The 15,957-nt window shown below is 43.1% G+C and overlaps 1 protein-coding gene across 1 annotated transcript in view; it reads right to left on the bottom strand.

Moving 5' to 3' along the window:
• The window catches only part of LOC104031638 (kalirin), a 432,630-nt gene that overhangs the window by 239,157 nt on the left and 177,516 nt on the right, over nucleotides 1-15,957 (bottom strand). Inside the window, exon 3 of the mRNA XM_075710381.1 lies at nucleotides 10,647-10,761. Coding sequence (XP_075566496.1) covers nucleotides 10,647-10,761 — 115 coding nt within the window. The remainder of the gene's footprint in view (nucleotides 1-10,646; nucleotides 10,762-15,957) is intronic.

A 15,957-nucleotide genomic window follows, 5' to 3' on the forward strand; every position in this document is an offset into this window, starting at 1 on the left:
CTGGTTTTGGCCTGGGGGAGGAAGAAGGGTTGAATTTTACCAAGCAAAGGTTTTTAATGAGGAATTCTTTCAAACTAAATTTCAAAAAGTAATATTTATTTGATCCTCAATGACAACATCAATAGCAGAAGCATCTGGCTTGCCAGATGTTCAAATAAATAAACAATCAAACTTAACTCATCCTTCTAGTAAAAGACTAAGTGCTAACATCACTGCATAGATATTAGACATTGTCAGTTCTTTCTGTATTCCCATGGGAAACAGAATGACAGAGGAGAGCTGTGTCATGTGAACATCACATACACACTTAAGTAGTACACAGGAAAGGCATATGAAAACAGACTGAATTTGGCTGAAGATGAACTGCTGCTGCTGTTACAATTTTCAGAGAGATGCAATTATTCTACAAAGCCAATGCTCTATTACAGTTTCTATTCAATGGCTTTAACCAAAAGGACCATTCAGCAAAGATGTCCCTTGTAAATATTGCATTGAGCCTACAGCAGGTTCCTACTTTCTCTTGTTTGCACTGTAGCAGGAGTATATGGAAGAGGTGCAGGATATTTCCCTGAATGCAGTTGCAGGACAAGGGAAAGCTATTTCAGTGCTTTGGCTTTTTGCTGAAGTACCACAAAGGAACTTTCTAAAATATTACATCATTGGAAAATTCTCCAGAGACTAAGGTTTCTCTTTAAACTTAGACATAAAATAAAGCCCTGTGTACACAGGCAGGGAAACTAATGCTCCCTTGTTAATAGTAGAATAGTACACTGTGGCACATCGTTGCAGACCAGACAATATCTGCCAAGCCAAAAGCACATTCGAGTTACACTTTTCTGCCTTTCCTTGGGGGGAAGGAGAGATTCTAGAATTATTTTTCTTATTTGTTATTTTATTTTGTGTTAAGGTATTTCTCTCTCTCTCTTTTTCCCCCTTAATCTAAGTAGCCCAACAGCCTCACACCACACAGTTACAATTACATTTTGCTGCACACAGCATTACAGGATCCACAGGGAACTCTGCAGCAGCGCCAGTATCCACAACATTAAATACCACAGACTGACTTGGTTAGGAGCACCTTGTGGAAAATGAGAAGAAACCATTGATGAGATTTACAACTGCCTACCAAACTTGGATACCAATTCCCTTTGCAAACAGCAGGGAACTGAGCATCCCAACCTCTGAGACAAATTTTGCCAGTCCCAACCCATACTTTCCATGCTATAAGAGCATCAGCCTGTTCAATACCACATGTTACCATGAATTGGCCATTGTTCTATTTTAGTATGATCCAATTTTCTAATACCATAAAGTAGCATGCACTTTTTTTGAGCACGGGAACTGCTGAACCCTTGGTAGGGGTTTGCACATTGATTCTCTAATGTGTAATAACAAATTTGCTTCTTACATGCTCTGGAGATACCCCCTCTACCTCCAGTCTCTAAGAAGGAGAGTACCTGACCCTCTCTGTGGGCACTAATTAGGTCTCTTTCCTTGACGCAGCTGTCTATTCCCACTAAATTTGTAGGAATTCAATATTCTTGAGAGTCTTGTCTGACAGATTTGGTTTTAAAAATGACTGACAGACAGCACAATTGCGTAAGCTTTTTATAATTTGGAGACAAGGCTAAAAATGTATTCCTGAAAACACTTCTTCAGTCCTACCCAAGCTGTGCACTGGGGAATCCAGACTTTGGAGCAGCATCTACAATACCTCCATCCATCTGATGAGGATAAGGACCAGACAGTCTAGACTGACATGACTCCACTTCTGTGTCTCCCATTATTTGCTCCATATTGGCACACAGTAAAGGTCCCATCCATTTTCCATGGGAGTTTAGAAGAGCTTTCCATTGACATTAAGATACCTTTGACAATATTCCCATTACAAAGCAGACTGCAAAGCACAGCAGTTGTTTTCCTGCTTCTAATGGCATCCATGAAGACGGTGGCACAAGACACTTCCAAATTATAATAATTTCTAAGAGTGAAAAGGATGTAGCACATACTGGAGTTACTGATGAGGAACACAAGCACCCATGCTGGAATGAGACAAAAAACATTTTCCAGTCTCTGCAAAAACTGTAGGAAAGAGATCACCAAAGAGAAAAGTTAGGATTGGCTGAACCACTGCATATTCTGCTGACGGCTGCTGACAGATTCAGGAGGGAACCACATGTGGCCAGTGCCAGCTCTGCTGCCAGCGTGCCGCTCCCACAAAAGGTCTCTGTTGCTAATTGTAGCTCTTCTGAATTACTGCTCACATTAGCGCAAACCTGCCTTCTCCACGGAAGTCTCCAGGTCACTGCTGCCTGGACCTCTCAGAGTACTGCGGAGCCACAAATCTAAAGCATGCAACAGCTTTAAATCAGTGCTAGGAAGGAAAAGACCAGAGAGGGCAGCACGGTGAAGCGTGCCTCAGAGACTCACAAACCACTTGTCAGAGAGCCACTGAGGAAGAGGATGGAGAAAATTATGTTCTGCATAAAATTTATAGCAGGCTGAGGTGCCCACTGGCTCCCTCACCAGTGAACAGGTACAGGATATATCCTAGTTTACAAATTTCTGCCTTTTCTCCATCACCTCAGCTCCTTCTTTCAGACAGTAAATGCCGGTACAATCAACATGCAAAAGCCATTTAGCAAGGAGGAACAATGCTGATCTAATCCCCAGATCGAGGGCTTGGACGGAGCTCAAAAAACAGAGTGTGACAGCATAGCTCTACGTGAGACAGCTCAGAGGACGGGATCAGGCCCCAGACCCCACCAGGTGTCACTTGGTCATGATGGCTCCTGCATCCTAGCAGCAGCAGTGTGCATGGTGACGGAGTTTGTTTTGCTGTTTGTTCCAGATTTGGAGAAATCCGAGCGGAGCCCTTTCCAGCCTGAACCCCGTCTTGGAAATGCAGCCAGACACTACCTACAACACCGCTAACTGAAATACAGTGACACGGGGAGCAGCTGCACAGGGCAGGCACCCATCCTGTGTGTGAGAGCCAGAGACCAGCAGCCCCCAGCCTGCACTGGGGAGCTGAGCAGCATCCAAGGCTCCCCCGAAAAGACAGCTGGTATTTTCTCAGTGCCTTGGCAAAGCTCAGATCCCTGTGCCATCAGCCCCTCAGGATGCATTGAGGATGCTCAAGAGGATGCTGCTGCATGGGGTCACCATCCTTACAGGAAGTTGTTGTTTCCAGGTCAGCCCCCCTTGGCCATGCCTTTGGTGAGAAGTGCTGCCACCGGCATCTCTACCTCTGCTCAAGGGGTTTTAGGAGCCCTCCAGTCCCTCCTCTCTCAGTGAGAAAGAGAGAAGCCGGGTGTGGTGATGCTGTGGAGCTATGGCTCAGCAGTAGCAGCCTGTTGGCTATTTTCTGTGCAGTGGACCTGCAAAGATGGGGGCTGCGGAGGACTCCACTTGCTGCTGTCCTTCTGGCTGCTCTGAACTTGTAGCCTGAAGGCGCTGCCTGTGGTGAGGAGAAACAGCCTGCAGCTGGGAGGGTAGAGCTGGAGCAAAAAAGGCCAGACCAGTAAAACCAAAAGGCATTGGACCTGAACTGGGAAGAGATACTTGCTTTGCTGCCTGGGCAGAGCACATAGTGAAACAGTGACCTTTATTTCATCAGGCGTGACCCCTCGTTGAGCCCTATCCACTGACTCCACTGAAGAAGGCATGACTGAGCTCTCACTGGACTGGAAAAGCAGCACAGTGCCACAAAAAGACTCTCCTCTTCCAGACCTGTGCATTTTCTTTGTACGTTAAACTTGGCCTGTAGGACTATCTCTGCAATCCTAGGTCTTCAAATGAGAAACCCATTGGAGAAATCTTTATGTTGGAGACATTAGATGAACCAGAAAGAACCCAATACAACTTTGAAAACACAGCATGAGCCTGCATGGTTGGCAGTAAGAGCAACCTGAACCCCTTCCTCTACCCTGTAAAAAAGAACAATTGACTTGGAAATAATTCAGACACAATAAATGAGGGATTCCTTCATATTAACTGGTTTCAATTGCAGATTTATAGTCCAAAATTAAGCAGATGTTGAGCATTGAACAGAATGCTTAAAAACACAATGGCAAGTTGAAATCCTGGTTTGTCTGCATGTGGCAATCAGTAATTTCAATTATTTATTGGAATACAATTAATACATAATAAAATGGAGCAAGCTACTACTTAAGAATATAGAAATACTGAAGAAATTAGTATGAAAAAAGAGTAACAGATTTTCAGGTCTTCCAAAATGGTGCAAATATTTTTGGATACAAGATAGACAACTTACAAAGGGATTTGCAAAGTATTTTCTATGTCCTTTAAGAAATTTATTTCAAATAAGGAATTTAGTCTGGAAATAACATCAACCTTTATTTTATTTGAGTCCCCGAACTCATGTTCTGAAACAAGAAAATCAAATCTCCATGAGTTTGTCTCAATATTAACATCATGTTACGCTCATTTGCCTCTGTTTCACAATAGAGAGATGAGAGAGACTTCTGCTAGACCAAATTGAAGATATTGATGATCGCTTGTAGAAGTGATATGCAGAGCTCAGCTTACCCTGCCTTTTATTAGTCTTCAGAAGAAAAAGGTTACATGAGCTGTGCAATGCACAGTACATTAACTACAAAGCTCCGTATCATGCTATTTGTGGTGTTCGTCACAAAACCAGTCTGAAAACGCTTGCACTGTTATCCAGCTGGAAGGCAGAGCAGGGCTCAGCAGCTAACGAAGCTGGAACCAGCCTGAGAGTGCGCTCAGCTCCCGCAGAGGGCAGAGGAATGGAGGACATTTGCTTTAGGTCCAGAGTTGTGCAAGATCAGCCCTTACACTATCCAGGAAGTCAGCAACAGGCAGTGCAAGCAGGAAGTAATTTGGAAACTGATATGGAAAGCCCCCATTGACCTTAGGTTTGGACTAATTTTCAAAAAAATTCCAGGGATTAAAAATAAACAAAGATGGGAAATGAAAATCCTGTACCTATTCGAAAAAACCCTCAGATTTATACAAAACAGTGTCACGAGAGTTGGAGAGGCTGTTGTTTTCATCCCTCTGCTGCAAGACAGGAAGGACAATACCTGGATTATTCCTGATATGCCTTCTAACAGGGTCTCCAAGATGTAGATGCTACAGAAACTTGCTTCATTTCTTCAATCTGTGATTTTAATCCATTTCTTTTTGTCCCGTTTGCCATGTAAACTGAGACCAAATCAGTTCCTTTAGCTCAGTCTTGCATACTGGATTGTAATCACATAACTTTTACTTTCCCTCTCTTTAACCTAAGCATCCCCAACACCTTCAACCTTTTCTCATAACTCCTGCTCCCCAGGCTCTGACAGCTCTTGTTGCTCCCTCTGCACTTCTAGGAAGTCCACATTTTCTAGCAGCTTCTGGTAAACAGGGGAACTTGCCAGGCTGGCAGCTGTAGACACTTACTGCAGAATTTCAATATCAATTATAGCCACTGTCCAATTATCTAGGAATAAAAGGTCTCAGCAGGTCGCTACCACAGCTGGAAGGAAATCAGAGATGCTCTTTTGAAGAGCTGATCTCCAACAAGAGGTGAACAGGTAATTTGGTCCTCAGGTGGTCAGTAAAGGGACAGAGGAAGCAAAACAGAGTGTTGTGGTCAGAAGGCTTTTTACAGGACAAGGTGACACCACCAACTATTTCCACAGAAGTCCCCCAATCCCTAGCACATGGTGATAATAACATCACGTACCAATACCACGTACAATGGAGGCTGGATTTGAACTGGCAATCAAGCTGCAAAAGACTCTGAAATTCACTAGCATTCATGTCATTATAGACTCCTAATGAGCTTCTTTCTCTAAAATACACTTAGATTTTTTTTTTTTTAAAAGCAAATTATATCTGAAGAAAATACTAAACCTCCATTAGCCTCATTAACTTCACTTCATTTTTTACTGTGGTATTTTGATACAAGTGTATGGTGGAATGATTATCTTATAGATGGCACCAGATATTTAGTTACTAAAATTAGTATGAAGTCCCTGGTGTTATTTTTAAGACACGCTTGTTTTTTTTAGATCCACAATAGCCTCCAGAAAAAAAATTATCCTCAAAAGCTTCTTTTGTGCTAGGATCACGTAACAGAAAGTAGAGCTCTAGGGTTTAATTTCTATCAATTAACAAAATGAGTTTCACACTACTCCTAGCCAGAGGAGCCAATATACGCAGTACCACAGGTCATCAGAGAAGAGCTTAATGTAAATCCAAGAGTGGGTGAGTATTGCTACATTTTGCCATCCCCTGTATTGTTCTTCTAATTTTATAAAGCCCCAGTCACTGAAATAATTATTAGAGGCACTTAAGTTGTTTTACTGATCCTAGCACCTTTCATAGAGCTTGTGCAGCTCTAAGGAGCTGTTCAAACACACAGGGCTGTCCCTTGGAAACATTCTGCTGCTGTTATGAGCCTCGGATGTCCCCCAGAACAGGGAAATTTTTGAGCAGGTTTTTAAACAGACAACAAATAAAAAGCGGATGTCTTTAAAAATACAGGCCTCCGAGGCATCTTGGGTTTCCCCCTCTGCAGCGAGCACAGAAGACTGCTTATCTTGGCTCCAAAACAGATTGATGTTTTCAGCCGGAAGATTCACTATAGCTGACAGAGAACATTTCCTTCATCGTATTGCTTCACCATGTGAGGAGATAACTCAGGCTAATAATATTCTGTCTCCTTTTTATCCTCCTATAGCCTACGCATAACTTAACTCTTAATTCCAAAGGGCTCACAGAGGAGATTGGCCTGGTGCTAGTTTCATTTACTCACATATAAATCAAAACTCTGTCTACCAGAATAGATGCCACTGCACTGGTGTTAAAAAATAAAATCCTCAGCGAGGCCAAAAAATTCCCCCTCAGCTCCCCTGATGATAAACACCATGTTATCCTAGATTCAGTCACACCCTCCAAATTTCTAGACATCACATCCCGTTCAAATTTGCATGTAAGTAGGAGCTATCCTGATTCACAAGAAATACAGCTTCGCCTATCCAGAAAGCATTAGTGCAAATATAAAACAAGCAGAAAATGGCAGAGTGGTAGAAACCTGGCATCCGTGGCAATTATCTTTACTTCTAATGAATAGCATCTTTGTTTCTTAGTAACTAATTATAGTGGAACCGTTTGGAGAAAAGGACCTTGTGATATGCCTGAAAGAATGAGTGTACAGCACGAAACCAGGACCACACTTGTCCACAGTGTCAGATATCCACTTGCAACCTCCTCCTACTACCCAAGACTGCAGGATTACGCTTCTGAATCTTCCAGGACCCCTAAGTCACCCCAAGTGCTATGTATGGACTGCAAGGTTACCATTCTGGGATACGAACAAACCGCATTGCTAGATCTGAAGTCTTAACCCCCAAGCTGTAATCCTCAGCCACACACAAAACCCCACTGACTGCAGGCACCTGCCTGACTGCATGAAAGCACTCACTATTCTGCTCTAACTCAAACACACATTGCTGCTTTCAGAAAACCCACATTATTATTCTGGTTTTGAAGAAGGAATTGCAGAAAGCTGAATCAGAAACTTTGAAAACTGCTAGCAAGACCCTGGTTTCAGTTACCCTAATCTATCATCATATTTCATCACCAACCTCATACCTGCTCAAAGCTCCCAGCAATGTGCCACCTCTGCCCCCTCCATTAAGGTATAAAACAAGGGTTAAGTGACAGATCATATCAATGTGGATAGCAATCTGTCTCACTCAGAAACCATTGCACCTGCTATAAAGAAAGAATTATTATACTGGTGTCAATATGATAAATTACGGTCTCTTTTTTTCCTAAAGAAGAATTTCGGGGTTTTTTGAACTAGCAGAGAAAAGTCTTCCCCTTTCGGCACTCTGAACATCAGAACAGTTTCTCCTGACATCCTGTTCAGAGTCTCCACTAATGAAACTGTTTATTTTGGTGGATGGCTGATACAGTTACTCATTACAGCACTCATCTTGAAATAAATATGAACTGAGAGCCAGTGATATGAATTCAAACTGTTCCTTCCATATATTTGTTTCCAAAAAGTAAATAAGTTTGAAAGCTCCGCTGTTTGCCCTTGTTAAAGTGAAAAGAATGTTTAGGGAAAATGAGGTTTTCAGGGTTTTCTCACACCACACAGGTTACACAATCCCACGTGCCAAACCCACAAAGTTTGTGGTCACGTTTCCCTCCTACAGCAGTGAGTTCACAGCTGCAGCACCAGACAAAACAGGACTAGGAGGCACCTAAAGAAGTCACCTCCTGATTAATCATCCCCTCTCCCTAAGATCTATACCTGTGCCGGGGGTTTACTTAGAGTTATGGAAGAATTTATGAAGAAATTAGATGACTTATCCTAGTGCTAATGGGAATCCACTACAAATCTTTTCCTCATGTCTAGCCTAAGCTTCCCTTGCTTCACTGTAAAACTTTTGTTTCTTGTCCTAGCCCTACAACCCTTTCCTTTTGCAGCATCACAACAGGCTTTCAAAGACACTTCTCACTCTCTTCCGTTCTCTAGGCTGAGCAACTTCTACCCTTTTAATCCTTCCTTGACAGGCCACTTTTTCTAGACCTCTGATCACTCTCTTGCTGCTTTCTGCTCCACACCTCTCAATGTGTAATATCCCAAACAGGAGACAGCATTCTGATTAATGTCTCCACAGAACCAATCTGCAATGATCCTTGGGAAACTAGTCAAAGTGCTTCATGAGTAGCCAGTCTCTCACTGCTGGGCACATTTTCATGATGGAGGTTGCACCACAGAGGAAGGAATGGTCTCTGTTATAACTAGAGAGATGTCCTTCAAAGGCTTCAAACATCAGGGCAGAACAAGGCTTTGCAGTGGGGACCAGGAAGGGGAATGCTTTTTTAGTGTTTCTACAGAGACAAGCAGCTGGGTCTTGTATTAGCTCCTTCAGCATGCACCTCTGTCCCCCAGCTTCTGCATCATCAAAGAAAAATCGTTGCTGGACTGATTCAGAGTGAGGCAACCAAGAACAGCATCAAAGATTGAGCTAATCGATTCAGTTGTGTGAGAGTGGGGAACAGAAGGGATGTATGTATCTTGCTGTTACTGCCACCTCCATGAAGGAATAGCAATTAATAGAAAAGGCCGACATGTTAGAAGGTAATCTTGCTGTGCAATTGCAATTGCTTACAACCCCAAACAACATCATATCTTCGTACCTCCGACTGTGCAAAAAAATGCTAAGATGTAAGGGAGCAGTTTCATTACTGCAGCAGCTGCAGGGGATTGCCAAGCCCCAAGACATGTGCTCCCAGGGAGTGACCTACTGCTCTCCCAGCCCCGTAATCTCTCTCACAGTATCGTTGAAAAAAGGGGCGGGGATGGGGAGAAAAGCAAACCAATTCAGCTTATGAGTAAAACCTTGATGAGCAAAAGTCCAACAGAGCAAAAAATGCACCACCACAGGACTTGAGAAGTCCAGGATATGAGCACTGGCAGATCTGGCACACAGAGCTGTATTTGCCCCTCACTCTCTGCAGCAGTCTCTCCAAACAGCCCTCAACTCTCTTCGATACCAAATGCAGGACCTTTGTTCTCTGCACATCATATGTTTAAGGAACTGACTGCATTTCCGAGACCCTTACCTCTTGATTTCCAGATGCAGCCAACCCCTCTGCCCTGCAGGTGTTAACTTCACACTCTTTGCAAAAATATGAGCACTGTTTAACAGGTCATACCCTGGGTTTAAAAAAGAAGGAGCTCCTGGGTTGCACAGGGTGTGTTATTGCAACCCTGAACACCCCTTCTCAGCCTCTCACTTGCCCTGGGATAACCTGCACCTCAATAACCGGTGCAGTGGTTATTGGGTAAGGATATTTGGCAAGCTTGAAAATAGGGAAAGGAAGCTGGATGAGGGCGTACATAGCCTTGTACTCTCAGAGGCATTAAACTTTGGCTCAGAAATACCCACCTGGGCACTGAGCCCTATAAACTGTCTCCCAAAGCTTGCAAAGATAAATATAAACTGGCAACAGACCTTTCCTCCAGCATCCCTGGGAAAGGGATGGGGACCTGCCTGTTGGAGGAGGCACATGGGGACTAATGCAGGGAAGGTGCTGGTCTACATGCAGAACTATTTGAAATGCCTTTCTTTGAAATCTTCCCCCTTGGTCCACCCACGTTCCTTCCTGAGCCTGGAGAAAGCTTTGGGAAGTGCTGGAGCAGGAGGATCTGCTTCCTCGCACGGGGCAGGCTCTCCTCCCCAGAACCACAGTCCCCTACTCCAGCTCTCCTAAGCCTCCCACAAGGTATTAAAAAGCAACAGCAGACAGCAGGCTCTCTCCAGCTTCCTTTATTTAACTGCAGACCTCTAAGCACTCTCCTCCCTTTCCACTCCTCTAGAAGAGCTGCACAGAAACATGGGGAACAAGAGCAGCTCCTCATTGCTGTTGCGAGCCCGAAGCCAGCATTTGCTCGCTCTGGGGCTCCTACATTGCCGTGTGTATGATAAAAACCATTGGAGCATACACAGAGGGAGGAAGGGAACACTTTTGTTTCTCTGTCCCAAGAACTGAAGGTACTAAATGTTAATACTTGGAAATCAGCAATTGCCAAGAATCAGTGCCCCACCCACCCATCCACCCTCAGCTTTGAAGTGTTTTCTTTCTAGCTTTACCTTGGCACGCTGGCCAAATAAGTCACAAGTTTCCGAAGGTCTTCCTGCCTTATTCTGTCGTGATTGCTGCGGGCTGGGAAGGTCAAGACAGGACCACCTCGTTTATCACGGCCACCTGTGGAAAATAAAGAATTGTTAGAAATCAGGCAGGAAGCACACGTCAAAAAAACTCTGTGCACTGAATTGATAAACATAAATTATGGCACATTCAAGAGCCTGTGCAGTCTTTGTAGCTTTCAGGCTTGCCTAATTGCCTAAGACATGCTTGCATTTGCTGGAGCTCCAAAAGGGAGAAATAAAAAAAAAAGAAACCCAAACCCAACACACAAGGAAAACTGCTATTAGTATTTCTTCTGACTCTCACCTAATCCCATCAAACCTAATCTAACTGCCAACCCAAGCAGGCAATGCTAATGAAATCCTACTGTGGGGATAGGTTTAAACTGGTCAACACCAAGAAAGTGAAAGTATTTTTCACTGTTACTCAGTGTGTTGCATCGTTCACTGCCAGATAGTTTACAATGTCCTGCCAGTTAGGAGCTATGTATCCCAGTAAGGTTTATGCAGTAAGACATTCTAATCTATCTGGCAATTCATTAGAAATTGAAATTTTCATTAGAAGTTCATGCCTCCTATGCTTTCTATTTAGAGAGTGTTGTTGGCAATTGGAATGATTTTCGGCTTGTTTTTTCCCCTGTAGCTTTCCTGTCTTAAAATCCACTCCTTTTAAACTGCCAGTGTCTGGCACTTCATCTTTTACAGCAATTGTCAAAAGGCTTAGCCATAAAGAAATGGCTCTACCCTGAATTATACAATCATAAATATAGGGGTGAATACAATCTATTCTACAACGCCTTATTTTATTCTCTACTGTGAATAAAGTTTAATAAGCGTGAAACTGAAATCTAGTGCCTCACTCAGTGTTTAGCTCTTCACATATTATCACGAGATTTTTTTCAGGAATTGTATTGTTAGATACGTGTTTGCATTGTTATCTAGGAAAAAAAAGTCATAGCAAAACTACAGTTCAAAAAGCTAGCACAGAACTGCAAGGACCTTGCAAATAATCTGTAAAAATGCAGATGAGCTTGCGCTTTTCAATGGAAAGTATAATCCCTTTAACAGAAACATCACTTTTGAGAAAGGAAAATCACGTGCTTCTCTGAACTAATTTACCTGGCCAACAAGAATAAAAAGCCACGCAACATCTCCAGCACTGATCTCATGCTGAAGACAGGACACCCTCACTCCGTGGGGCCATGACTTCTGCAGGAGTCCTAAACACCCGAATTCAGTAGGAAGAGTCCTAAGAGGCTCTGCTGTAAGAGTAGGATCAGCACAAGAGCACGTGTGCTTGGAAAAACAGTATCCTGGATCACCAAAGGGCAAAGAACTGCTCTGGGCAGAATTTAGATCAGGAATCAAGGAGGTGCCTCATATGGCAGGAGTTCCTGCAGGTGGACAAACCAGAAACCAAACCTACATGCATATACTCCCAGGGCACAGGTTTTCCAGCTGGCCCTGCCTACAGAACAGAGAAGTCACTTGTAGATCCAGCTCCCATCTGACAACATACCCCCTGTCCATTTTATTCTGAAACTGTCCATTCAGTTGATGCCACGATAGGTACAAGCTCACCTTCTAGCACAAAGTGTCTCTCTACTTGACCAGAGTCACACATAAGCAGCTAAAAATAGCAATGCTGTTACTATATATGCATTTGTTAAAAATATTTATATTATTTTTTAAAAAAATTGCTAAGTCCTGCCTTAAAGAGTTTTTTACAGCACTGCAGACTGTACAAGTCAAAATCTGTTACATAAACTTCATGCCAGTGTTACCCTGTGTTACAGTTTGCCAGCATTGAAATGCCCATAGTTTTCAATGGATGCTATATACCTGAAGGGCTACATCATGCAACTCTCCACTGGAGCCAGGTCACATCTGATTTGTCCAGGGGTACAAATGGAGAGGCAAATAAGAGATGCCATCTTCATTTTGAGCCCTCATGCAGTCAAGGGTACATATGGAGTACAAAAACTGTCCTGCCTAATCTCCACCCAAATCTCTGTGCCTGATGTTTGCCTTTGGCTTCACACCATGAAGGTGAGGAAGATCCATGGAAATTCAGTGTCCGCTTGACTGATCCATGCCTCTGCTACATAGCATAAGAATGGGGGTGTAATGTAACAAGGACTCAATTTACAAGGAAATAAGCTCATTTTTATTTTCAGACCTATATACATATAAAAAAAATTTCCTCATTTTAAGCACATTCTCCCTTTGTTGAGAATATTTCACACACCGTAACAATGCCAAAACCATTATATCATGCATGATGTGTCCAACAGAAAAGCAAGCCAGCCTATGGAATGGCAAACCAATGTAGTAACTAAAGCTGGAGGGAAATATTTTTTCAACACAGGAAGTTTTTCAAGGTTTTGAAAAATTTCCCATCATATCAAGATGTAACCAAGGCTTTCAAAAGCTTCCAGATATTCACTGAAGCAGAGACCTGAACTTGATTTGCATCCCAGAAGAACATGCTACCCGCTACTCAGTCAGGCTCCCTCTCCTTCTTCATTCCCAATTATTTAAATATTTCTACAAAGTGGAAAAGCACTAAGAAATGAGATCAGGAGACAGCCAAGCCCACAGTTATAATCTTCTCCCAGGATACGAAACACCCAGAGAGAGCCATGAGCTTCCCACAGCCCAGCAGCCCTGATGATGCCCATTCACCTCATCTTGGTAAACAAAAATTGTGTTTCTGGCCAGGGACCCCTTTCCCACCTACAGTTCCACCAAAGTGAGTGCTGAAAAAAGAAAAAAACCAAATTATCTGAATTCTGATAGGCTGAAAAAGGTAAATCGGAAATTTTTTGACCTTTTTACTAACAGTAACACAAGGATTTCAGCTACAGAAAAGGAAACAGGGTCTAGAACATTCCTGTCCTGTCTTTGCTTCAGGATAAATGTTGTCCCTCAACGGTTCATCTAAACTGTCCTCAGGGGAGCAGGATAAATAAGGCTGCAGCACAGAATCAGAAGTTACCAGGACAGACCAGAGAAAATGGGTTAATTCTCATTGGAGGAGGAAGGTTACCCAATGACCCAGTTTGAGGTTTCTGGATGACAGAAGGATAAATAAGTGCCTGGGCCAATTCCTTCTAGTCCCATGGCACAGAAGAACAAGGAGACATGGGGCAAATCTCAAGAAATGTGAGGTTTAGAAACAAATGTTTCTAATTTGTGATAAAAGTACTGCTCTATGCTTTGAGCAATAGGGTGAAATTATTATTACAAGTGCATCATACATATTAAAATCCTTCATTTGTTCCCAAATTATTCATGAGCAATCCTTAATTTTTATGAATGCCTGCATAATTTACAATTTTATGAAGACCCTATATGAAGAAACATCAGGTTTCTTCCAGAACAAACCACGGTATGTTTAATTCACCATAAGACTTGCAGAATTCATTAACTGTGGTTTACTCTCTTAAATACTAATAATATGTAGCTTTTCCATTGCATTTTATGACAACAAATCTCAGCTTTTCTAGGCAGACAAAATGAGACATTGCCACCACCAAAGTTTAGACACCTAACATGCCTATATTAGAACCCTTGTCTCCTCTAATGGAGCCTCCAGACAGGTAGCAACAGTCACTAAAAGAGAAGAAAATCTTTCAGCATTGGCTGTACAGCGAGTCTATACCTTGAGTCTATACCTTTCCTCTTCTTTATTATTATCTCCTTTTTTACTGAGGGGAATAGTGAGGTACAGAGAGGGGAAGAAATTCAGCCCAGACCCCACAGCAAGTCACTTGAAGAACCAGGGGCAGAAATGAGGTTTTCTGACTCTTAGTCCAGTGTGTTAGAGCTTCATAGTGCTTAGGCTAGAAGTCAGCAACTAAAAACATTATGGAAACTCTGTCGCTGCTTGTCAGTAATCCACCCAAGGAGGCTAATCTTGCCCCAAGTCAGCCACAATCTCAACATCAATTTTACATGCACAGTCTCTTCAGAGAACTACCCAGCATGTTATTTTAAAAGAAAATAAAAAATGGAAGGAAGTGAAGAGTCTCAATTGCTCTAATCAATATGTCCCGTCTCCTGCCTCCCACTGGGCTACAGACATGGGATGCAATAATCAAACATGTCATTATGTTTGCTAATTACAGTTATTAAATGCTAAAACAAACAGCTGATAATTTCTAATTGTTTTTCAAGGTGGGTTTTCATGGGCTTTGCTCTGATTTAGAGAGGCAAACAGATGGTCTAGTTATTAGTGCTCTGGAAAAAAGAGTCAGAAAAACACATGTTCTTCAGGGCACAAAGTACACCGAGAACAAATATTTAGCCATATATGTCCTGCATTCCTCCCACAAAATCCTTTGTTGATGGCCTTGCTTGTCAGTGGCTTGCTTGCTGGTTCTTCCCATCTCCCTTTCTTCCAGCCTATACAGAAACCATTGCTAAATTCAGCATTTGTTCCCAGAAGTAGGATTACATCATTTTTCCTCCACAAATCACAGAATTGTTTAGGTTGGAAAACACCTTTAAGATCATCCAGTCCAACCATTAACCTACACTACCAAGTCTACTCTAAGTCAATCAAGGGTAGACTAGACTAAACCATGTCCTGAAGTGCCACATCTACCCGTTTTTTGAACACTTCCAGGGATGGGAACTCCACCACCTCTCTGGGCAGCCTGTTCCAATGCTTGACTACCCTTTCCATGAAAAAAATTTTCCTAATATCCAATCTAAACCTCCCTTGGCGCAGCTTGAGCCCATTTCCTCTCGTCCTATTGCTAACTACGTGGGAGAAGAGACCAACACCCACCTCACTACAACCTCCTTTCAGGTAGTTGTAGAGAGCAATAAGTTCTCCCCTCAGCCTCCTCTTCTCTAAGCTAAACAATCCCCGTTCCCTCAGCCGCTCCTCATAAGGCCTGTGCTCCAGACCCTTCACCAGCCTTGTTGCCCTTCTCTGGACACGCTGCAGCACCTCAATGTCTTTCTTGTATTGAGGGGCCCAAAACTGGACACAGTATTCCAGGTGCGGCCTCACCAGCGCCGAGTACATGGGGACAATCACCTCCCTGCTCCTGCTGGCCACGCTATTTCTGATACAGGCCAGGATGCTGTTGGCCTTCTTGGCCACCTGGGCACACTGCTGGCTCATGTTCAGCTGGCTGTCAACCAGCACTCCCAGGTCCATTTCGGCCAGGCAGCTTTCCAGCCACTCTTCCCCAAGCCTGTAACGTTGCACGGGGTTGTTGTGCCCGAAGTGCAGGACCCA

Source organism: Pelecanus crispus, chromosome 5 (genome assembly GCF_030463565.1).
Source record: "Pelecanus crispus isolate bPelCri1 chromosome 5, bPelCri1.pri, whole genome shotgun sequence".
NCBI classification, from domain to species: Eukaryota; Metazoa; Chordata; class Aves; order Pelecaniformes; family Pelecanidae; genus Pelecanus; species Pelecanus crispus.